General features: G+C 37.6%; 1 protein-coding gene across 3 annotated transcripts in view; it reads right to left on the bottom strand.

Annotated features, from left to right (window-relative positions):
• The window catches only part of VPS13B (vacuolar protein sorting 13 homolog B), a 479,360-nt gene that overhangs the window by 214,594 nt on the left and 238,651 nt on the right, over positions 1-26,115 (bottom strand). For all 3 annotated transcript variants that reach the window (XM_063327260.1, XM_063327261.1, XM_063327262.1), the window contains exons 23-25: positions 16,465-16,699; positions 7,841-8,061; positions 2,296-2,502 (exon numbers count right to left, since the gene is read on the bottom strand). In XM_063327260.1, the coding sequence (XP_063183330.1) occupies positions 2,296-2,502; positions 7,841-8,061; positions 16,465-16,699 (663 nt within the window). The remainder of the gene's footprint in view (positions 1-2,295; positions 2,503-7,840; positions 8,062-16,464; positions 16,700-26,115) is intronic.

Below are 26,115 nucleotides of genomic sequence, written 5' to 3'. Positions count from 1 at the left end.
TGCTGGCTCCTTCTTCTGAGCTGCCTTCCTACCCTAGAATACCTTGGGCTGAGAGCTCCGAATGGAGACGATGGACAGGAGCTCTATTGCCCAGTCTTTCAGTCATATGAACTATGGCTTCATGCAAACATTTTCGCCTGTTCATAGCTTTCTTTCCTCTTCCATATCTTTAATAAATTTTTTAATGTATTTGGTCAATTTTTTAATTTATTTATCCTAAGCACAATGATACATTCCTTTCAAAGCAGTTTTAAAATCTTAATTGTAAAGTGCTATGCAAACTGTAAGTCCCCTATTGTGAAAAAAAATAATCCAACATTAATGCCACGTGTTTTAATAGAACTTTGCATTCTAACAAGATTGAAATTATGGTCTTAGCTTCAGAGTGGAAAAGACCAAACAGAAATTCTAACATTGTCCTTTGTGGGCTAATTCACCAAACTTCATTTAGATCAGGAGAAAATGTATTTAGCTAGCGCATAACACTTATTGAGAATAGGAAAAAAATTAAATACATGATGAACAACATTTTTCAAAAGGGTAGGATATGAATGCTGAACTTGGACCCATATTACCAAAATAATCTTGGTAACATATGGATTAAAACAATTACTGAATCAGTTCAAGTAATGCTCCAAGTACAGCATGTACTCCAAATACTGCTGTTTATATAGAGGGTCAAAAACAAATTGTTATTTATAAAGCTGGTGGTTTCTGAGAGGAAGGGATTTGATGCGAGTAGGTGAAAAAATACTATTTTTGTGACTATTGTTTTCTTACTATTATTGCTTACCTTCAGTTCTATATCCATGGCAAATTTTTTCACAACTGAGATCTCACACACAGAGAAATACACCAAAACTGAGGCTATTCAAATAATCTAGAAACATGTTACTTAAACAATTTAAGAACTGAAACTCTAGCTCGAACACCTTTTAATGACAGTTACCTCGCTCTGTATGTGTGATGCATATAAAAAGTAAGCACTAGCAATCACTATTTCATTTTCTCTAAATCATACCAGGAATTAATATAAACCATACACAGGGTTAAAGCAATCCTGGCCAAATGTTATTGAATGTGTAATTGCACTTAGCGTTCAAACTGCTGTGCATTTGCCTGTGCTCCAGAACTGTTCTACGAGGTGCCCCCCAAATTGCTTCCATTATCCTGAGAATGAAACTCAGTCTCTTGGAACAGTCTCCCCATATTCTAATAGCTTTATGTTAAGAATGAAGCACTGCATATGCGTGATATACCATCCGTATACCTTATCTTATGCATTTTTGGCTCTCTCCTTTATCACAAATGAAGCCAACTCATTATTCTAACTAATAAGCCTGACAGAGGCCTAAGAAAAATCACAAATACTAGGCCTGTTCAGTTGCACAGCCTCCTGTGACCTCCCATGCTACCGCATCAGCTACCTGGTGCCTCATAGCTAATGATACTCGTAGATGAAGTTTAACACTGTCTTCACACTGGTAAAAGAATTAGCCTTTTTTCTTCAGCATGGCAGAGAAGCAAAACTCCTTCCCGTATTTTACAGTCTTAGGTACACACAGAGATTAAGATCAGGCACCAGATTGCTCCAGGTAGTTACACAGTGCTGTAAATTAAGAAAGCAGAAATACATAAAAACAAGTGGCCAGTCCTCCTTATATTTGAAGCTGCATACCCAAATCCTCACGAGTTACAAAAAAGCACTCCTGAGACATAGGACAGCTGGGAAAGGGGAAGGAATTGAGCTCCCAAAGTAGTTCATAGATGAAGGGTGACAATGGCAGGATGGACCTGGAGTGAGCAGTGCCTCTCCCAGTTGTCAATACGGTCCACACATGCAGTTCTCCTGACTCAGGCATCGCAGTGACCGGCTGTAACGTCACAGGCTGACTGCTGAAACTACGTGGGATGACTCACAAGCAGCACAGGTATCACAGGTACTTCAAAAGAGCAGTTACTATTCTAATAATTCTGGACTTGAAAAATGCCTTATGCTTCTTGACCTGAAAACACTAACCACAATTTTCTGAGAAGAGTTAATATTCATTCACTTCAAAGAGAAGCAATCCAGACAAATAATAAACATAGGAGCAACGCAGCGATTTCTTCCCCCCACCCCGCCACTTTCTCCTTGGTTCCACCAAACTGAGTAATGAAGTATTCTTCCTTAGTTTATCAGGGCAAAGCTACTTTCCATAGGGACACCACTACTCTTTCTGATCCTTCTGATTCTTACTTGACCACGCCTTGTAAGTCAGAACTCACAGGACATTTTTTTTTAAGAAAGCCTACCTCTGTAGTAGTCCCAATGTCAGCGGATGGGCTGTATGTGCTGGTATCCGGTGGAGCAGTACCAACGCTACTTTTAACTGGAGAGCTGGGAGGAACTGGTCCTGACGTGGTTTCAGTGTAGACAGAAGATTGATATAGAATTCCTTTCCTCTGAATTTTATTCCAAACTTTACTTGTGATCTCAGCCAGTTCATACAGAAGCTGCACCTAAAAGGAAAAAAAGCCTTTTTTAAGATGAAACTTTCCTTAATGAGGTGAAGGAAAAAAATCAAAGTCCTCCACCGAGACTTAGAATGTAGCAAAACCGAACTTCTCACCATTTATAATGTTCTGATAAGCAACTATATTGCAATTAAAATAATTAACAACAGTTACAATATAGTGATTTTGATAAAATTATTCCGTGCTTTGTCTAAACATATGGTACATAGCTCATAAAAACATAACCAAGAACATAGACTTGTAAAACTTTTACTAATATCAAATTAAACAAAGGTAATTTGTGGTATATTTCATATGTGTAGATACTGCCTCTAGAAAAAGGCAAACATTAACTTTATTAAATATTAAAAATGCAAAAATGATTCATTTAAATGGTATTAAAATAATGATCTCACACAGTGTATGAAACCATTTTATGTTTTAGGAAGACTATCTACTATCGAACTCAACAGTTTCCTGGCATATGTCATTCCAATATTCAGAAACAACTGTTTAACTTGCACATTGTTTGACTCAGTTCTAAGATATTTACACAAGTTTTTGTAAATAAGCATTAATCACAGAAGTTGTATGACAACATACTGCAATATACGGTATAAAACATGCTCAGAGAAAACTGCAAACAATATATAAGCAGATCCACAGCTGGATACCATACCCAACTTGCCATTATAAAAAATGGAAATTCTCATATTTATAAGAACTTTAAGCCTCAGGACACATCTACTCTATGAAGCTGGCTTCTTATGTGGGCAGAACAGATGCAGAAAAACACTGCTGTCAATCTACATTTGATATAAAACAGTACTTGATTTTGTGCGTGAGAGTGTGTGATGAAGTCTCAAAGAACACGCTACAGTCCTTTCTTAAGAGGTGATGTGCTGGAATTTTATAAAAACCTTCTTAATTCATCTTGGATTTTCTTTTGAAGTTTCAAGGCTTACACTGAGCAGGTCATATATGCTCTAGACAGAATTTTTCCTTAAAGGAGATAAACTTCTCAGTACTTTTTTTGCCTTTGTATACAGAACAACCTACAGACAAATAACAACTCTGGCTGTGGCAAAAAGTTATGCTTGAAAATATTTTGTGTCCATAGCACTCTGATATGCACTGGCAGGCTTTAAATTAGTAATTACAGATTTCTAAGTTTTCCCAAGTTTCTTCCATCAAACTCAGGAAGATCAACTAATAACGTCCATCTGATTGATTGAGTAATAGAACATTAACTGGTGTTGACACTTAAGCTGGCAAAAGAGTATCTAGAAAATTAATAGGATACAGGCACATATCCAAATCATACGTGCTTTCAACCTCCCCTCCCTCAAAATATTTTTTGGTCAAGAAACCTAAAGATAATTTAAGCCATACTTGTCTTAATGAAGCAAGGCTTCCAGAAATTTAATTATGCTACTATTTATAAAGGCACAAAATAACCCAAATGAAGGAATGACGCAACTTCTGTGTTTACATACATGCTCATACACAAAGTGAAGAGGTTTGTCACCAGCTAATCCAACACTGAAGAATTTAATCAGTCATAATCATTAAACCTATTAATTACTTGTTATCAGGGAGATTTTTTTTTTTTAAATTGCTCAGCCTAGAATCTTTGCAGCAACTCTGAAAGAGTGTCTGTTTCAGACAGCAGTAGCTATCTCTCTGAACATGGCCAGCAACCAGCCAGCCAAGTCATATGACCCTGCTCTGAAACCAGAGACAAGACAGCAAGTTCACCAAGAGGCACGTTTTGACTAGAAGGAGATGATTTTCATGGAATTAAAAAGTAGAAAATACCAAAAAGCCTCACAATAAAATCTCATTAAAAAAAAAAAGGCAGCACATGTCTACAGGTAAATAAAATGTTAAAACTTCAAATTAGGAGCTAATGTCTTTATTTTTAATACACTTAATTTTATTCCATGGTTGTTACTCATTAAAATGGAAAGATTTCTACTGCTTTTGTTGGTTGCACCTTTTCAAGTGAGTAATCTTAAGATTTTGTGTGCTGGTTTTGGCTGGGATAGAGTTAATTTTCTTCATAGTGGCTAGTATGGGGCTATGTTTTGGATTTGTGCAGAGAACAGCGTTGGTAACAGGGGGATGTTTTTGTTATTGCTGAGCAGTGCTTACACAGCCTCAAGGCCTTTTCTGCCTCTCTCATCAACCCACCAACGCGCAGGCTGGGAGGGCACAAGAACTTGGGAGGGGACACCGCTGGGACAGCTGACCCCAACTGACCAAAGGGATATTCCGTATCATATGACAACACGCTCAGTGTATAAAGCTGGGGGAAGGTGGAAGGAGGGACTTTGCAGTGATGGCATTTGTTTTCCCGAGTAACGGTTATGCATAATGGAGCCCTGCTTTCCCGGAGATGGCTGAACACCTGCCTGCCCATGGGAACAGTGAATTAATTTCATATTTTGCTTTGCTTGCGCATGTAGCTTTTGCTTTACTGATTAAACTGTCTTTATCTCAACACATGAGTTTTCTCACTTTTACTTTTTCGATTCTCTCCCTCATTTCATCAGGGAGGAGAGAGTGAGCGTACAACTGTGTGGTGCTTAGTTGCTGGATGGGAATAAATCATGACATTTTGAAAATCTATTTCTGATTCTATTAGAAGAGCTAATGTAAGTGTAAGGCCTCTCTCCTTTATAAGAATTTTTGAGCATAACAGTTTAATATATAATAATTATTTTTAGTACACTCTATTCAAAGAGAAGAAAAATGGTATGACAAAAATAGGAATAACTCTGCCAGTATTTGTTAAGAAAAGTTTCCCCTCTCTCACTGCTTCCACACCCTCCCCAGCAAAACCACACATAACTCAGTAAGACCCCACTGACTACTTGGCAAAATCTGTAATGTTCAATATATTACAGCATTTTATACTTAAAAAAATAAATAAATCACACATTACTACAAAATTGAAAACTACACCAAAAGGCAATATCCTGGCAATTTTACACACTGGAAGTATCTATTGACTTTAAAGGGATAAAACCATCAGATCATGGTTTCATATTAAATCATAATAGTCATACAATAAAATATTTCAGCTTTGCTACCATTTAACAAATGCACTAAGTATCATCTACTTAAAGGCTGTCATCTATAGAAAAAAATACAGCCCGCCATTCTAACGAATCAAATTGCATCGTTACTCTAATGTGAATTTATAACTATCAAATGCTGTTTATGTAACTGTATTTTCCATCTTCTGTTCTTGAACATCTGGTTAAAGATGACTGATGGGTTTTTTTTCCCCCTTTTGCATAAGTAAAGCAGAAAGGCCAAGTAAGGGAGATCGTACAGCTCAAGAATCTTCACTAATCTCAAATAATTTGTCTGGATCCTTTTGGTCATTACAATACTTCAGTAAATAAATAACACAGTATAGAAGGACATCCTTTAAGACAACAATATTTGGTCTGATATCCAACTGTACAACTTCCTTGTAACTTTTCACTATACTTGTAATATGATTTACATGGAGCTTGCAATTTAAAATTTTTAGTGCAAATATTTTCTTACAGCTTGCAAAACAGATTATTCGATCATGCTTTGGCAGGAAAGCTGGAAAATGTGTTTTACTTAACCTGTTTTTCTTTTTAATTTGCAAGTCCAATTTACTTAAGGCTTTCACTTATAACAATGCCATTCCACTTATAAATTAATACTATTAATGTATTATGTATATTAATCATGAGATTAACTGGAGATTTAAAAAAACCCCACAGTTGATCAGGCAATTTGCTGGAATTTCACTGAGAACGTACTGATCAAATGTAGCAAACTATTTTTGCTACACGAGCATCTCAAAATATTTGCCAATTTTCTGAATAACTGCAATATCAAGACGAATTTTATACAGTTCTGTTAAAATTAATACAGAGTAAGGCAGGTTTCCATAGGCTGTAAAATAATCACATATTAATTCATTAAATGCTATGGAAATACTACAAAGTTGCAAAGTAAAGCTTTCAGAAGTCTTTAAATATAAAATGAAATTTTTCAGCAAAACCATAATTTTATCTTTTCCCATTTACACATTTCTAGCACAGTGACAATCCTTTATATGTGCAAACGCAACTGTCATACAGCTTTACAAGTCTGAGTAGGCCTTGTTGAGGCTGCTCCATTTTAATTTGCCATGTCCAGCGCGCAATCTCACTCTACCAACCCTCCTCCTGGTAAGCACGAGCCTACCCAAGTACAGAAGACAACGGCATATAGCAAATGAGTCGGAAATAACTTGGATGAAAGGTAGTGAATTGGGCAGGAGACCACACATTGAGGCTAAAATAAATACATAGTTTAAAACACTTGTTTCATTCACATAACATGGAATGAGGCAAGGGAAAAATTGCGTGCGACTGAGAAACATATTGTAATGAGTACACACAAGGGATAACATTAAAATTACACCTCCTAGACTTAGGCCATAGGTCCATAAATCTTTACAAATGTGATGTGTTGTGTATCAGATCAAAATTATAATACTTTGTGTTCTTTCCCTTTCTTTCTGTTAAATGAAGCAATAAGCAGCCCATTTGGTCCATGACATCCTTTGAAAAATCTTGCATATGGCTAAAACTTTGGAGCAGACAGTGTATGAATGCAGAGCCCTACTCAGACCTCAACAGCTTTGTGATTCCCAAGCACAAGAGTGTTCTTGAGCAATAGTGTTCTTTCCAGTACCACTGGAAATGTTGCAACTGTCAAGAAAGCGTTATTCAAGATTATCGCAGTCAAGATTGCTCAAAATTTGGCATAAAAATCCCTACTCTATTTGGAACTACAGCAAACTTGATCCAGGTCAGTAAAATACAGGGTGCACTTTCTGCAAATCTAGCAACATCTTTGCCTTTTAATAAACATAAGTGAGGTGGTAACTTCTGTTTACACACATTCATCTGGGTTTTCTTCCTTTACTAAAGGATACCATTGCCTAAAAAACATCTTTTGTTTGAAGAAATGTTGGTTCTATGGTAAAAAATTACATTAAACCACTTCAATATATGAAGCCATGGTGACAGCAGAACAACACTATAGCATTTAATGGTACATCTGCAATTCATTTCACTCCATCAGCTAAGAGATGCATTTATACTGTAGCTATTACATTTTGAGAAGAGTTTAAATTACAAAACTTGAGAGAGCTTCAAAGCAAATCTTAATCTAACCACCTTGATCTTGATGGCCCAGTTAAAAAAAAATTAAGATAGAAGAGACCCACTTCAACAACATGCAGAACAACTGTACTTAAATCGAGTTATTTTTAATTTCCTTTCATAAATCAATTAAATGTACCAACCTGGGGGTTGGAGCATTTTATTTCAAGGGACTCAAGGTCGACATGGAGGCAGACAACAAATGAGTGTCTGGATTCTGGCCCCGAAGCAAGCAGTTTCTGTGAAGTAACAGCTAAAGTAGAAGTGCAGCCCATTGGCTCCACTAAATTAAGTGTCATCTGTTGTCCAAGGAGAGTATATATACTGAAATGATGCAGACTAATAGTCCACGGAAAAGCATCACCTAAAAAGAAGGAAAAACAGTTAAATGATTGCATAATAAGAACTAGACAATTATGTTCTCAAAACTCAGTAAAGGCCTTATCCTAAACCCCCTTAGAAGTCAGAAAGTACAATCAACAACCATTAAATTGATTCCAAACTCACAAACATAATTCACAGAATCACAGAGTCACAGAATCTTCATGGTTGGAAATGACCCTTAAGATCATCGAGTCCAACCAAACAACCTACAACCTCAACCTACAATCTCAATCTACAATTCAACCATCAATTCCATTCTATACCTCGAAATTTAAACAACAGTAAGAAATTTTTTACAACTTTTAAAAAAATTGAAATTCATTGGGAATTTTAACCCCAAACTATACAACGTAGTCTTTATAGAACATTTTTTGCTTTATACAATTTTCCTCGAACTGAGGACTATCCTGAAACCACTCCCCACTTATTTTAGCATATGGATGGCAAAGGCAGTTCCTTACATTATATACTCATATGTGTTTACAAGTTTCAATAGTAAAAAGGAGAATTATCTCTCTTCCAAATATTTACAGCTTGCGTCTCAACAGAGTGGTGCCACAGAGTAAAGCCTATCCCAACGCACTACTCAGGCGAGACCTTTATCACACTGCAGCTCCTTCCTTTATCACACTGCCTCCACTTACCTTCCTAGGAACAGAATGATGATGGATTTTGTAAAAATAAACTATAGACATACACTGAGCACTTCATTTCTTATATTTAGGAGGGAGCCTACCCAGACAATGGGAAACAAGAACAAATCTAAAACCACCTTCCCCCCACCCCTCCCTTCTTTCCAGGCTCAACTGCACTCCCAAATTCTCAACCTCCTCTGCCCTGAGCAGCCCAGGGGGACAGGGAATGGGGGCTGTGGTCAGTTCATCATACGTTGTCTCTGCTGCTCCTTCCTCCTTACACTCTTTCCCTGCTCCAGCATGGGATCCCACACATGGAGGTGCTACCAACACTGCTGATGGACTTGGCCTTGGCCAACGGCAGGTCCGCCTTGAAGCCAGCTGGAAGTGGCTCTGTCAGACATCTTAGGGATGTGATTTCTCAGCAGGACAGTGTTGACTGTAGGCCACACTAGGCAGCAAACAAACTGCCCATGTGTTGTTTAAATACACTAGTTTGAATTTTTATTGCCTTTTGAGACTCCAAGGGCCCATCTCAATGTACACTTGCATTTGTCTGCCATCTTCTGTTCTGATTCTCAAGCCTGGCTCCCATACTTCTGAGGTAATAGATTAACTTGGACTCTTCTTACCCATGACTCCAGGCTCAAATCTTGAACATTAAACCTTATCCAAACTTTTTACCATATTATTTTAATAAGAGTTCTATTGTTTCCTCCACAGGTGGAACCAGCAATAACTTTACATGGTCAAGAGTATATATCAGAGGAGTCTGTGTGTCTCATCCAAAGTAAGAACTTAAAACTTCAAAAGTTTATTTTGAAGCTATTGCATACTGAAGAATTCAGCTCAAAGTTATTTGAAAATATTTTGGAAAGGTTTAAGATTAGAAATTTAAAAGTAGTTAGCAATCTGTATTTTTTCCAAGTTCAGTGAGACAAGGAATACAAAATATTAATTGTAATAGATGGAAAAAAATTCAAATGCAAAGTCAACTCTAATGACATGTTTCTAATTACTATGCATTAACTTTGTTTTTCTCTGTGACCACCACAGTAAATTAACATAGCTTGTATTTCATGGATTAGAAAGAAAGAATCTCCAAAGAAAATACTGAATGTTAACTTTACTGTGCTGCGTACATTATCTACCTTAAAAGGAAAATACCAATCAAATTTTATCAATGTACAGAAACCACAGTATGCTAAACAAACACTGTAGTAAAGATATGGCAAATTTACAGCTATGAAATTCCCCCTAACATCATCAGTTACCTCTTCTTCAGGTCCACACACACTATGTGACCATTCTAACATTATACTGGAACTGTCCACCCGATAAATCCTTGTTTTGTTCTTGTACATATGTTTGCTTTATTATTTTGGTTTTTTTAAAAAACTTTACCTACATTCATTTGCAGATTGGTGTTATGAAACTATTTAAATAATTAATTCAAAATGTCTAAACATCAAAAGCAGCATTGTTTATAGGATTTATTTCAAAAATTATTTATTAGTAGGAAGGAAGAAAAAGCCAGTGCCACACTTGGCAGATATTTTCTCTACATCTAACCTTCCCATTCATGCATATACTATTGTTTTGTCACTCAATTGCTGAGATTCTTTTACACTGAAATATCACAAGTAAACCTGGCATCGCCTTCAGTGGAACTAGAACTCACTCCACATCTCTTATGGGCAAGATTATAAAAGATACACCTGAAAAACTCCTAGTATGTTTGAAGATTCTGTTTAATTCCTGATTTACCGCTCTCTAAATCTTTATTTTTAATTTCTTCAAACATCACTACCGATTTAAAAAACTTGAAAATCCGTTCATTCAGATATTTCAACTGCTTTGGTAACTTCTTAAATTTATGAATCTTGGGCAGTTGACTGACCCAATAACCAGACCCAATAATTTTCAAAGAACTGGCATTCATAATTTATCTGCTATTTGCAATAGTTTAGCAAGACTTCTTTCCTACAGAGTCTTTGAGTTATTTTTCCAATATATATAATTACAAATTTTTGCTATGTGCAGGCACTTTCTCTGGTAGTTACTTGATGCACTTTGTTTCTTAGCTAGAGTTAATGTTCATCATAAGCCTTTCCATATGCATAACATACAATATTGATAAATGGACTTAAATACTAATAATTGTTATATGTTTGCTCTTTATTTTAAAAAACAGAGTGCAGAAATGGCAGTTGTAGGCAATGTTGCGTACACAATGTTGACAGTTGTATAAAGGAGAAATTTTGTTTGTTTAACATTAGTAATGGTAGGAGAGAGATCATGAAAGCTTTATCATGTATATGATCTGAGATCTATTCCCAGACTCGCTAGAGGTGTCCTTTACAATCTTCAAAAAGCATCTTGACTATTCTGTCTTCATTTCCCTTTCTGTACCCCCATTGCAGGGTCTTTACATGGATTTCCAATGCGCTCACATTCTTGCGTGACACGCAATGTTTAAAAGACATTGCAACCATTACACGTTAGGTCACTATTGTACTTCCTCCCAGTCATGCAACAGGGAAGCAGTGGTATGGCAGCATATCCCAGGTGCACCCGGTCAAAAGCCCTAAGGGTCTTGCCCAAGTCAGAGCTCACTTTTCAGCAGGTAAGATTTAGTTCCACAGACTTCAAATGCAAGCACTAACACCCAGGCTTTTCTAACTTAAACCCAGCTCCTAGAGACCTCTAACAGCTGAATATGACATTAACAAGTTATTTATGGAGATCTTCATTGCTATTCAGATACTGAAGAACATCACTAAAATGTGAGAACTAATTTTACATGGTCATTAACCATAACAGGTAAGTTAAATACAATAATTACCATGTTTAACAGATGGTGACATTGAATATAAACTCAGATAGCACACTATTTGAATATTCACCTTACAGGTGACCTTACAGGTCAGATATTCACCTTACAATTTACAGAAATCATTTTTCAGTTCTTATATTGAAGATGAACAATTTTTAAAAATCTAATGCAAGATGATAACTTGTAAGAACGAGGAACATATTGCTGCTCCACTTTAAACATTTAACTGCCTTTTGCAGGTTGAAATATATATGCTTCTATTATATTGTATAGGTCATAAACTACTACATTTCATTACAATTAATTCACACGGTAGTATTACAAGCCCTAATTTTCTATTTCCCTATGAGTCACTCCACAACTTATTGAGTTTAAACATATGCTTAAAAAAACACTGTGAGGTTATATACTTTGTCATATTTCACAACTAAAAGCCACCCCTCAGATTTAAATGCTTGGAATACAGTGATTTACAAGACTGTCAGTATAGTGCTATGCATATGAGAATATGAATATGATATCTAGCAATATCAACAACAATTTTAAGATACTTTAAACACTGGTTTCTAAAATGTACTTTTACTCTGTCTCAGCTAAATATCTGTATCTTACTCTGACCTAACCAAACATTTCTACAAAGATGAATTCATAAAAGTTACTGGTATGAACCCAAAGAGGAACATTTTACACGCGCCAGCTAAGGATTGTTAAAAAAAAAAAAAAAGGTGATGACAACAGGATTGAAGCAGGGGGAACAGACCAAAACAGAGTAACTAGTTTAAAATGTGAGTGGGAGCCAGGAAAAGATTCTAAATTAAAATAATTAAAAATGTAAACTTCTAAACACAGGAAGATTTCATAGATGCCAAAAACATTCTCATAATTACTTTAAAACTTAGTGCTTTATCCAAAGCAAAATTTTAGTTCCCTTCATGTCTTGAATTTATTTTCCTATTATAGCATTTTAAGTTTTTGTAAGCCACTTAGCAGTCCAGAAGTCCTACCATAACAAAATATTTTGTCCAACTGAAAATTTATCACAATTTATCCTATCGCTGTAGGTTGGGACTTAGAGAGTATATAGATGAACTGTCAAGTATTTGAAGCTGAATGTACACAAGCATGCACAGAAAGCCACGACTCACCCTCAGCAGTTCTCTAAACATTTCAGTTCTGATCAAGCTGAGTTTCTAACTATTTAATTTCTTCTTTGCAACTATTTTACTTAAAGGGTAGCGATAAATAGGACAGGGGTCGCCCTCTTCACAAGGGTCCAAAATGGAGAAGACAAGGGACAACAGGTAGAAGTTGCACCAGGAGAGCTTTCATCTTGGTATAAGAAAGAAAATTTTTTTACTATAAGAGATATCATTCACTGGAACAACCTTCGCAGGGATATGGAGGTTTTCAAGATGCGACTGGACAGGATGCTGGATAATCTCATCACCAAACAAAAGTTTGGACCAGATGATCACTCAAGGTCCCTTCCAACCTGAGCTGCTCTATGATTCTGCGATTCTCTCTTAATATCCTCTGTGAATACTACCTCATGGATCAATCACCTGATTGATTTGAACCATAAATATAATACTTAATGCAATTTAATACCTTTTTATGAACTTAGTTGCATTTGTTATTCAACAGCAGTTCAACAGACTGTCTGCTTTACACAGATAAATCCATTTCTTTTGTAAGTTACTTAGTGTGACAAAGGTAAATTAAGTTTCTGAATCGAAGTGCTGTACTTTAAATATTCTTTTAAGTATTCCTACAAACTACAATTACCTCAGGAAATAAACGTATCAGAACTCTGAAAACAAATGGAAAGACCCAATTGTGGAAATATTGTATAAGCTATTTTTACTATGTTGACATCTTGAGGTCAATAAGCCTCTGTGAGTAGGCTGCAATATCCCCAAATGACAGTATGACTGTGCTCCCTTTTCCTCCTCTTTTAGTTTTTCATGTAATAAGAAAAATATATGACTGAGAACACAGCTTTCTTAAAAGTAACAATGCATCTTTGTAAGAAAGCCTTTTACTCAAATCTTCTTTATAAAAGAAGGAATGATTCAAAAAATAGTTTCCAGAAAAAGCAAGGTTGAATAAATATAATTCCAGAGATATGGTAACATGTCTTAAGAATGATAGTATGTCCCTCAAGTCTTGTTCAAAGACAGAATGGAAATTAAGAGACTCTCCCAATGAAAGCCCATAAAAAACATCTACCTCTATATGGGAAGAAAGACAGAAGGTGACTTAAAAGCTTTGAAAAAACTTTTTAATAGTCTGTTTAAGGGGGGACTTTTGGCATGGGAGAAGGCAACAGCTCCACTTGAGAATCAAAAATATCGAGATTGTGAGAACTTCTGTTTGGCATTATTCCCAGTGCACAAAGCCACACACAAATAAATTCCTTACCATAGGCTTTATCCCAACCAGGGGGATTCTTTTCTTTCACTAGGATCTTGCTTTCAAATCTGGGTTTGACAAAATTCAAATGACTTCTTACTTTCATAAATGGATTAAATTACATCATCAGTTTAAAACAAACAACAGATTTGGTTAAATTTATCTTTTAACTGTCTCTATGATTAGCGAATTAGATCATTCCTACTGAAAGTTATTAGGAAAAACACATACCTCTCTCTCTTTTTTCTTTCTTTTTTTTCCCCCCTATTAGGTGTCAGGATCTCTAATATGACCTTCATTATTAAAAACTGCAATTTTATTTTTGTTGCCGTGAGTTAAGGTAAAATACAGGAAGGAGGAAAAGCATCCAAAATACGGGAAGGAGGAAAAGCATCCAATGTAAGTGGCAGAACAAAGGGAGAGGGAAAACACAAATCCAAACGAATTTCAGATAGCAGGAGTGGCTTTTGAACATCCTTTTGACTTAATTTTTCATAGTTATGTTTCAGCAGCAAGTATGCAGAAGACAATAGTTTTCCCAGAAAATGCTGTCACAAAAGCCATGAACAGTTGCTGCATCTCCCTCTCTTCATCTTAGAACAAATACACAAAACAGCAACAATTCTTCAAATATACTTCAAGAATAAAACAATGAACTAACTGTACACCGATGTACTGATTTGGGCTGAGACAGACTTCATTTTCTTCACAGTAGCTGGTATGGGAGTATGTTTTGGATTTGTGCTGAAAACAGGGTAGATAATGCAGGGATGTTTTAGTTATTGCTGGGCAGTGCTTACACCATGTTAGGATGTTTCAGCGAGCAGGCTGGGGGTGCACAAGAAGATGGGAGGGGACACAGCTGGGACAGCTGACCCCAACTGACCAAAGGGGTATCCCATACCATATGACGTCATGCTCAGCAATAAAAGCTGGGGGAGGGAGGAAGGGGGAGGACATTTGCAGTTATGGCATTTGTCTTCCCAAGTAACCATTACACGTGATGGAGCCCTGCTTCCCTGGAGACGGTTGAACACCTGCCTGCCCATGGGAAGCAGTGAATTAATTTCATATTTTGCTTTGCTTGCACATGCAGCTTGTGCTTTACCTATTAAACTGTCTTTATCTCAACCATGAGTTTTCTCACTTTTACCCTTCCGATTCTCTCCCCATCCTGCTAAGGGGGAGTGAGGAGGTGGCTGTGTGGGGCTGAGCTGCCTACTGGGGTTAAACCACAACAATTGGCTTTTCCATGCAATGTTAAACTTAGATATAAGGCTAGATCCCCTGGATGCCATTAAAATAAACCCAAACCCCAAGACTGTTAGAGATACTTGCCTCGCCTATTTCCCATACACAATTTTTCATATGAATATCTGTAGAACAAGATTTTTACATCAGTATTCCTTCAGAATACTGCTGCAAATCCACCTAATACTTACTTTGATTATTTCTAAGGCTCTGTCTTTTTAAAAAAAAAAAAAAAAAAAAAAAAAAAAAAAGTATTTTGCCAGGTCCTTTACGGCTTATACCCTCCTTTCATTTCTCAATCAGTTGTGGAATGTTAAAAACTTATTCTTGCCTCAAATTGGTCTACAACTCAAACCTTTATCAAATATTAGCTTTTTAAATAACAGCTACTGTACTTTTTCTCAACTTTAGCCCATGCACAAGAGCATCCCCCCATAAATACTCATAGAAATCTTCTCAATTTTTTTTCTTCAAATCTCTGCAAAAACCTTGCTACAACCCCTACAGACACAAGACAGAACACAGTTGTTGCCTATCACAGTGACCAATAAAGTCGCGTTGTTTTCTTTTGATAGGCTGCTGTATTTATGAATTTCTTTTCTTGTCTTACATAGAATCATAGAATACCTCAAGTTGGAAGGGACCCACAAGGAACATTGAGTCTAACTTCCTGCTCCTTGCAGGACTACCTAAAATTATACCATATGACTAAGAGCTTCATCCAGGTGCTCCTTGCACTCTGACAGGCTTCGTGCCGTGACCACTTCCCTGGGCAGTCTGTTCCAGTGAAGAACCTTTTCCTAATGTCCAGTCTGAATGTTAGACCCAAGACTTTTTTATTCCTACTCCCCCCAGCAATGGCACATGAGCAGTTTTTCCTAACCTGCCTCCATTCTGTCTTGGAATTCACAACTCACTGCCCCCTCCTGCTGTGTCAGACCAACTGTTAGTGGCTACACTGTAACTCGAATGACAAAACCAATGAAGGTAAAAATCACAATTCTGAATTCTTTTGGCTTCAACAAACATACAAAACATATCAGAGAACTAGCTCTCTGATGATGAGTTTCACTTTGATCTCCGTGGGGCAAACCTTGTCATTAGTATGTCTGGCCATCAATAATACATAACACACTGCTAAAAAAGTGAAAACAACATCAGAAGTTTTCAAAATAAATGAAGATAGTTTTCATAACAGTTAAAAATGTGAATTAAAGAGTAAGGGTTTTTTTTGAGTTTATTACACTACCTTCTTCCAGGATGGGTCTCAGCACAACAAATGGGATTTCCTGCAATGGTTCCATGTGTTTGTGTCCAGCACTCATAATCTTTATCTGGGGCAAGCAGACAACAAGTGTGCCAGGCATACTGGCCTGCCCATGGTACCAGCTCCGCACAGTCCCAGGAATGTCGCCCGATACAATAGTACTTGGGGAAGGCAGGCTGTCGTTCGGAAGGAATACACAACAAGATTGCACTTCAAGCTGAAAAAACAAAGCGAAGAAAGATTTCTCAGAAACAGATTATCATTTTTTTCCCCCGATGTGGAGTATTCATCTTGGTACAAAATCTCAAGTTACTCATCCGTCATAGTTGATTGAAAATAGTCTTAGCTTTCAGTTGAATTCAGAGGAAAGATGACACAAAATGTTGGAAACTAATGTATTCTTTTAAATTATGACTATGGAGGGGAGGGAAGAAGAAGTGTGATTTTGGTCTGTAAATTTGATCAGAAAGGTGTTGCCATATAAACTGAACATACATCTATCTACATTTCAACAGCTTTTTACAAGAAGTGTAATTGAGTCAGAAAATGTTCTCGCAATAAAGCCAAGAAAGACCTCTTTTTGCAGTTCATTAGCTTTTGTTAGCAATAACTATGCCTCTAGAACTAACCAACATTTTATATGCTGTTAATTTTTATAAAGACTTCTATAAAGACCTATTTCAAGCAAAATACTGTCTTTGCTTTATCATCAACAGTAATGAGTATGTACAAAAAGTCTGGTCGTCAGATAAACTAGGAAAAATATAAACTTTAGTGAAAAACTGACTTTAAAACAAATGGATAGGTGCATACATACACAAAGAGAAAGAGAAATGAATAAAGTTCACGAAGTTTATACAGCTTTTTTCCTGTTTTCATTGCAAATCAGAAGTAGTACATATGGTCTCATTTGAAATAGAACTTTTTTATTCTTTATTTTCAAGCAGTGCTGCTACCCTAAAACATTTCTGACCATTCTGCTATCTCCTTATGAGTTTCTAGCAAAGCTGAGTGAGCCCAAACCAAGAACTGAACTCATCACGACTTGTTGACTCAGAGGTGGTGTAAGCTGCAGACTGTTAGACTTTCTTGGCTCTTACAAGTAATATTCTGCACCTGGATATCAAATAGCCCTAACAGCCTGCACACTTGAACAAGTGTTAAGCGAGTACAAACTATGATTCAGATCATTTCCTCATAATAGTTTGGAAGAGTCTAGTGTACAAAATGTTGGACACAAGCTGTTATTTGTAGTTGTGCTAGAAGAACGTTTGTTTGCTGTAAACTTATGTAACAGTCTTTTCATTTGACATCATTAAAGACATCACAACTTAAAACTGATAACAAAGGTTTGTACTCCATACCCTCCCTTGAAGGCTAATAGTCCCTCAAGACCGCAATAGTGATTTGCACTTGAGCTGGAATTCCTCAGCACTGTAAGTACTTTGCCAGCCTAGTAAGGAGAACACAGATATTCATCTTCATTTCAGCATTTTTGTGCCTTTTTGCTTAAACAAACTGACAAGAATTCACTGCAGAAAAATAAAAGTAGAATTTTGCAAAAATAAATACATTGTTACATGAAGTCTGTGTTTGTTTCTAGTTTTAGAACTGTTTGAGTTGTAAAATGAAGTTAATTACATCTTTGATAAGTAGTTTATTGATCCAAGGTTGCAGAGTGTACTTTATTTATACTGGATGAAAAGCAACAGTGTATTGTTACAGATGTAATAGATTTGGAATTTTTTTTTAACTGGTAAATTAGTCATTGTGTCAATTTGCAAAGATTTTTACAGTGACACATTAGATCGTTTTCTGGTCTATTAGTAATAGGTTGCAGGTCAAGCCATTGTGGGATAATGATAAATAGATGACAAAAGAACTTATGATCAGTATAACTTTTATTTTATCAGTGCATTTGCTGAGTAAACAGTTTATAACAAATCATCCATTCTTCATATATGTATCCATGATGATTAACATCAAATGCTGCCTGGATATACAAACCATGTGGTAATAATAATCCAAAAATTCCACCAACTTGGAGAGATACTATACTTCATCACATTACGAGCAGCAGGATCTACAGGAGATGTTTTATAAAGTACTCTCGAGAAGAGACTTCAATACTCAGTAGAGTTTTTACACATAATTTACAGTTCTGTACAGCTTTGTACTGAAGACAAGTTCTTCAGATCATCTTTGTTTCATTTTACTTTGCTGTATTGAGAATATTGAAGTGGAATCACAACAGCTTCACTCCTTCAAATGCCTGAGGGAAATTCCTGTTTACGTAAGCATTATTTTGCCATTCATTTTCAAACAACCGAATGGGAGCTGGACCATGAATTTTGGTGGCATTTACATGACAACATCAGGCTCTCCATATGTAATATTACAGATTTGCTTATAGATATGGTTTGCTTACTTGCATTTCATTTAAAGTTTTATATGAACAAATGAATTTTGCAAAACATTACCGCAGGATTTCAAAGGCCAACCCAATGAACATATGGCAAAATTCCACATTTTAGGGCAAATCATGCAATTATTGTAATTACGTAAGAAATTGCCAACTTGGATGCACAAGGGCCCAATTAATGCAAAATTGAATTGCACCTGTTGAATTTCTCAGAGGCAGATACTGCTTATACACAACTATCAGTTTCAACAGAATCTGTGTACATTTATCGGACAGAATCTGGAGATCTATCTAACAAGTTCCAGTGAAGGAATGGAAGAGCACACCTAAAACGATGGCACTATATGTTGGACAAAAGTGAGAACGCGTGCTACAGATTGTTTCACCAATCGGGAAGTGCTTTAAAATATATGTAATCCAAATATCTTAAAATTAGACTACATCAATAGCATATATTAAAGCTATCATATAAATCTTTTTACACTTTTTAAATAACTGTTAAACTGTGTGTCTAAAATTGTGAATTTAATGTAAAATGTGACTGATTTATGTAACTGAATATAAATCTGCAGCAGTAAATCTTGCATTAATGTAAGGATCTGACAATCCAAGGGAAAGAAAATGAAGTAATCTGCCAGTAAGAAGTCCTCAAGCTGGGGGTCAGATCTTGTTCATGGAAACCATCTGGTTGGGACCCTCCAAGCCACACCAAACACAAATGATCTTTTAAAAAAATATCCTATTCATTAATGCTTCGCAGCTGCACTGAGTGTTACTTCATTTTTCCATGGCAACATCCTTTCTGTTTCAAGGATCTTATTTCAGTTTTGGTAGCAACGTGTTCTTTTGCCAATACTGAACACATTCATGCGTTAAAGAGAAGGAATTATTACAAATTCTTGAAACAGAATCACCTCCTATTTTCATTTCTATTATGTCAAGGCCTATACACGCTAAGTAATGTACACTAATGATAAACCAATGAAATAAGCAGTATTTTCCCTTCTACTGCTAAAACGTTACGCAAAACATGTTGCTCTAAGCTTTTACTAATATATAAGCCTAAAAAAGTGCAATGACTTTAAGATCTCTGTTGTATAAAAAGGAAAGTATTAAGTTACTAGAATAAATGGGGTGTCTTTACTTCTTAGTCTATAAAAAGAGAATGTTGCTTGATAAAGAGAACAGTGCAATATATACTGCAGAAGAATTAGGTCTTCCTAACTAAGGAGGGTGGGTGGGAGTGAAACAAAGCAAGTGACGCACCATAGTTAACCTGCACAAGCACAACGAAAAGGGACAGGTTGTACAGGAGATTTTTACAGCCTTTCATGATAGTGATATCATAAGGAGATTCCCTTCCCTAACCCACATTTTATAGTTATATAAACCAATTAGAGGCAGTGAAGATGACCCACAAGGTGACACTCACATAAAGGTGTCTCCTGGGAAATGGCCTTTCTCTCTCTCTCAATCAACATCCATCATATGCTCTCAGCAGAAAGGCTAATGCGTTTTTCTGTGAATTTCAGATACAGAATATAATCTTGCAATGACTCCCAGAACTGCAAAGAACCGCCATTACACATCTCATGTAGGGGTTCTGCTGCAGTCACTATTATAAAGCTGTATCTCAGCCTCTGACACTCAAATTCGCTCTACCCAATTAGACCATCTGCAGTTGAACCAGACACGCACTGTTTGTTAGAATTTAAAAAGGCAGGCCAGAAATTCATGTTTTGAAGTTAGACGAAAAGTAAAAGGGAAGTAAAAAGGAAAGCAGAGCACATGAGTAAGTGAACTGAGAGAGCACACAACTTGTACATACAGCGATTATAATAAGGATCAGCTACATTTTCTTTGCCACTTAAAACACAGTGTCTTAGCACTACACAGTATTCCTATTCTTTGCTAAGAAAGCTTGATTTTAGAAAATTTTTATTTAGTTATGGAAAAATTAATTTTTTGTCAGTCTGTAGTAAGTAACAAACTTAAGAAATCATCCTATCTCATAACTGCTGAATAACTGCTGATAGCTGTAACTGCGAAGCTACAAGTCACAGCATCTCTTCCTGGCCCATGAATAGAGACCACTGTTCAAAGAACAGGAACTCGAGTCAATCTCATCCTTACGTTTCCGTTCTTTCAATCAATGTTTCACTTTGACTAAAATCCTGTACAAGTTATATGCTTTAAAGAAAATATTATTTTCAATAATTTCAGGAAACAGGCTCATTTTTTCAAATAATTTCAGGGATATTTAAAGGTATGTGGAATATCTGGCTAAGTTTTATAGGTAATAATTACAGTCTTATTTAGTTGGCATTCACTGCAACATTACTCATTAATTCATTTGCTTTTAATACAGATCCTTCATTATTCTCACTGGAATTCAGCATTAACAACCAATTAAAAATAATTGTGTTTATACTGCTCCACTATTTTAGCAACTATTAGTACGAAGAACACATGAAAAGCAAGTATTACTCTCCTACAGAGTGTAACTGCCAAAAAGACTTCAAGGCTGCATATAAAATCCTACAACAAGTAAATAATAAAAACAACTTTTTATAGTTAAGTATGAAAGTCTTTTCACTTAAATACTAATAGCTTACTACAACTCCTATGCACAAAATCTTCACGCAATATTCTATCATGAGCAAGCCAGGTCTAAGGCTAAGCAAGTACCAGCTTTGGATCCAAAATAAACGTTCCAGTCACTTCGGTTCCAAACGCATTTACTTACTCAAACTTCCACTAAAAGAATAATCCTTTGATGATTTTAAGTTATGAAGTTCTGTTTTATCTGATGACAACTACAGACTTCTCTGTTCTACAATCATGTTAATAAAAGATCCAGTAACATGAAAACAGCTTTAGAAAAAACCTTACACTCTAAGTGCTTCAGCATTTAACCAGACAAAATATTCTAAAAATTAGCCTTTTTCATGCCAAATGACAATAAAATTCAGAAAATATGTATGAATCTAACATATTAATATACTTATGTGTTTAATAAAATGTGTATTACATTTAATAAAAAAAAAATCATAATGTACTTGAACTGAAAAACAGAGTCCTAACCCTCATCTTCTCATCCTCTACACATTGCCTTCCACAAATTTCAGCTTTTCCATTTAGGCTGGTATTGAAGGAAAAAAGCTATACATATGCATTTGTGTCTTGACAAATATATTTAAATGAAGTAGACACAGGGACTACTAGCAATAATAAAAAGAACAGCAAGCATATCTATAACTCCTTCATATTTCATTAAGAAGGACTACTGCATATTGGTATGGAAGCATGTTCTTGGGCTTCTGTGGTGTGTCCTTGGGGCCTGTTGAAACTTTTTGCTGATAACATGTAACATCCCTCTACCAAGTACGATCAAAGCACAAGGACGAAACACATTAGAAGTGTGTAAGCTGTTGTATGAATTCATATGGCCATTTAATTTTACTATCAATAAAATCTAAAATTATAATTTCATATTCATAATGATAAAAATTGAGAGCATGTGTACATTACCAAAAAAAAAAAACCTGTAAAGAGTAAACAGATCTAGAACTTCAAACACCAGAAAGAATATCTAAAACAAAAAAAATCCTCTGCCAGTATTAGCTCTAATCTGTGATTGTATTATGTCAGAGCAGTGATATATTTACAATTGACTGTCTGAGAAAACATGTGCCTGTCACTGTCATCAGCTTTCATCTCCACAAAGAACTCCACTAGTTTTAATACAACCTTTTTTTTTTTTCTTCTCTTTGGTAACAGGCAAACATTATTTTTAGCTGGTCAGTGTCTTAACCATTCTTTGAAACAAATTCACTTTGCTGGTTGCTCACATAACAAAGCGTACCTTGAAAAATGGACAAGCAGAATATCTTAGTCCCGATTAAATTTTCCCATTTATACAGGATCCAGCTTTTCATCATTCTGATTATTATATTATTATTTTTATTATGACTCAAACTGCAAGCCTCATTTATATGAGGAACCTTATGAAATTCAACAGGGGCAAGTGTAGGGTGCTGCCCCTGGGGAGGAATAACCCCATGCACCAGTACAGGTTGGGGGCTGACCTGCTGGAGAGCAGCTCGGTGGAAAGAGACCTGGGAGTCCTGGTGGGCAACAGGATGACCATGAGCCAGCAATGTGCCCTTGTGGCCAAGAAGGCCAATGGCATCCTGGGGTGCATCAAGAAGAGTGTGGCCAGCAGGTTGAGGGAGGTCATCCTCCCCCTCTACTCTGCCCTGGTGAGGCCGCACCTGGAGTACTGTGTCCAGTTCTGGGCTCCCCGGTTCAAGAGGGACAGGGAACTGCTGGAGAGGGTGCAGCAGAGAGCTACCAAGATGATTAGGGGACTGGAATCCCTCTCTTATGAAGAAAGACCGAGGGATTTGGGTCTCTTCAGTCTGGAAAAAAGACGGCTGAGGGGGGACCTTATCAACACTTATAAATACTTAAAGGGTGGGTGTCAGGAGGACGGGGCCAGGCTCTTTTCAGTGGTGCCCAGGGACAGGACAAGAGGTAATGGGCACAAACCTGAGCATAGGAAGTTCCATCTAAACATGAGGAGGAACTTCTTTACCCTGAGGGTGGCAGAGCCCTGAAAGAGGCTGCCCAGAGAGGTGGTGGAGTGTCCAACTCTGGAGACATTCAAAACCCGCCTGGACGCATTCCTGTGCAACCTGCTCTAGGTGACCCTGCTCTGGCAGGGGGGTTGGAGTAGGTGATCTCCAGAGGTCCCTTCCAACCCTATGATTCTATATGGAGTCTCATTGTGGTATGTACCACCCAGACACATAACACAAATACACTGCTTCCTTCAAACAGATTACAAATTATCTCTCTTGACTCCCCTTATCTAGCCATTTTAATCTCCAGTGGTGACAACACTAAAAGAGAAAGAAAAACAAGCAAAATACTCATTAAACAATGATGAAAGAGATGGCTGAAAACTAAACAGAGTTACAGAATCACAAAACCATAGAATGGTTGGACTTGGAAGGGAACTTAAAGATCATCTAGTTCCAAACCCCCTGCCATGGGGCAAGGGCACCTCTCACTTAGACCAGGCTGCTCAAAGCCCCATCCAGCCTGGCCTTGAACACTTCCAGGGCAATCAAACTGGACAACCTGTGCCAGTGTCTCACCACCCTCACAGCAAAGAACTTCTTCCTAATATCCAATATCTTCCTAATATCTTTCAGTTTAAAACCCCTCATCCTATTGCTATACTCCCTTATAAAGTGTTCTTCTCTACCTTTACTGTAGGCTCCTTTTAAGTACTGGAAGGCCGCTATAAGGTCTCCCTGGAGCCTTCTCTTCTCCAGGCTGAACCACTCCAGCTCTCTCAGCCTGTTCTCACTGGAGAGGTGCTCCAGCCCTCTGATCATCCTTGTGGCCCCCCTCTGGACCAGGTCCATGTCCTTCTTATGTTGGGGGCCACAGAGATGGATGCAGTACTCCAGGAGGGGTCTCACAAGAGCTTTCTAATATTTTGAACCCAAACTACTTTCTGCATGAACGAGGAATAAAGCAGACACAGGTTCTGGGATGAGTCTGTATATAAATAAATACATTTCTTGTTAGGAAGAAGGAACAGGCATTCAAAGATTACCTTCTGTCAGAAATACAGGAAGGACAACATAGCAGGGCACAAGAAATCCAGGAAGTTCTTGGAATGCGTCAATGACAACTTTCTTCTTCAAATGGTAGAGGAGCCAACAAGGAGGGGAACTATGCTGGACCTTGTCCTTACCAACAAGGAGGGGAACTATGCTGGACCTTGTCCTTACTAACAAGGAGGGGCTGGTGGTGAGTGTCAAGCTCAAGGGCAGCCTCGGCTGAAGTGATCATGAAATGGTAGAATTCAAGATCCTTTGGGCAGCGAGAAGAGCATGCAGCAAACTCACTACCCTGGACTTCAAGAGAGCAGACTTTGGCCTCTTGAGGGACCTGCTTGACAGGGTAACATGGGAAAAAGTACTGGAGGGAAGAGTGGCCCAAGAGATCTGGTTAGTATTCAAGAATCACTTTCTCCAAGCTCAGGAGCGGTGCATCCCAAGAATGAGGAAGTCAGGCAAAAATGCCGGGAGGCCTGCATGGATTAACAAAGAGCTCCTGGACAAGCTCAAAAGCAAAAAGAAGGCCTATGGAGGGTGGAAGCATGGACGGGTTGACTGGATGGAATACAGAGAAACTGTCCAAGCGACCAGGAACCAGATTAGGCAAGCTAAAGCCCAGATAGAATTAAATCTGGCTAGGGGCATCAAATATAACAACAAAAACTTCTATAAGTACGTCAGGGGTAAAGGCAAGACTAGGCAAGGTGTGGGCCCTCTCAGGAAGGAGACAGGAGACCTGGTCACCCAGGATATGGAGAAGGCTGAGGTGCTGAATGACTTTTTCGCCTCAGTCTTCACCAGCAAGGGCTCCAACCACACCACCCAAGTTGCAGGATGCAAAGGCAGGGTCTATGAGAATGAAGAACCGCCCACTGTAAGAGAAGATTAGGTTTGGGACCATCTGAGGAACCTGAAGGTGCATAAGTCCATGGGACCGTATGAAATCCATCCATGGATCCTGAGGGAGCTGGCAGATGAAGTCGCCAAGCCACTTTCCATTATATTTGAAAAGTCGTGGCAGTCTGGTGAAGTTTCCGCTGATTGGAAAAGGGGAAACATAATCCCCATTTTCAAAAAGGGAAAAAAGGAAGATCTGGGGAACTACAGGCTGGTCAGTCTCACCCCTGTGCCTGGCAAGGTCATGGAGCAGATCCTCCTGGAAACTCTGCTAGGGTACATGGAAAATAAAGAGGTGATTGGTGATGGCCAGCATGGCTTCACCAAAGGCAATTCGTGCCTGACAAATTTGGTGGCCTTCTATGATGTTGCCACAGCATTGGTAGGTAAGGGGAGAGCAACTAACGTCATCTACCTGGAATCATGCAAACCATTTGACACTGTCCCACACAACATCCTGGTCTCTAAATTGGAAAAGCATGGATTTGATGGATGGACCACTCAGTGGATAAGGAACTGGCTAGATGGCCGCACTCAAAGGGTTGCAGTCAATGGCTGAAAGTCCACAAGGAAACCAGTGACGAGTAGCGTTCCTCAGGGCTCAGTACTGGGACCAGTGCTGTTTAACATCTTTGACGGTGACATGGACACTGAGATTGAGTGCACCCTCAGCAAGTT

The sequence above is a fragment of the Chroicocephalus ridibundus genome, chromosome 2 (assembly GCF_963924245.1).
Source record: "Chroicocephalus ridibundus chromosome 2, bChrRid1.1, whole genome shotgun sequence".
Taxonomy (NCBI): Eukaryota; Metazoa; Chordata; class Aves; order Charadriiformes; family Laridae; genus Chroicocephalus; species Chroicocephalus ridibundus.
Note: the sequence above shows the minus strand (reverse complement) of the source record. Positions and strands in the feature narration are given on the sequence as shown.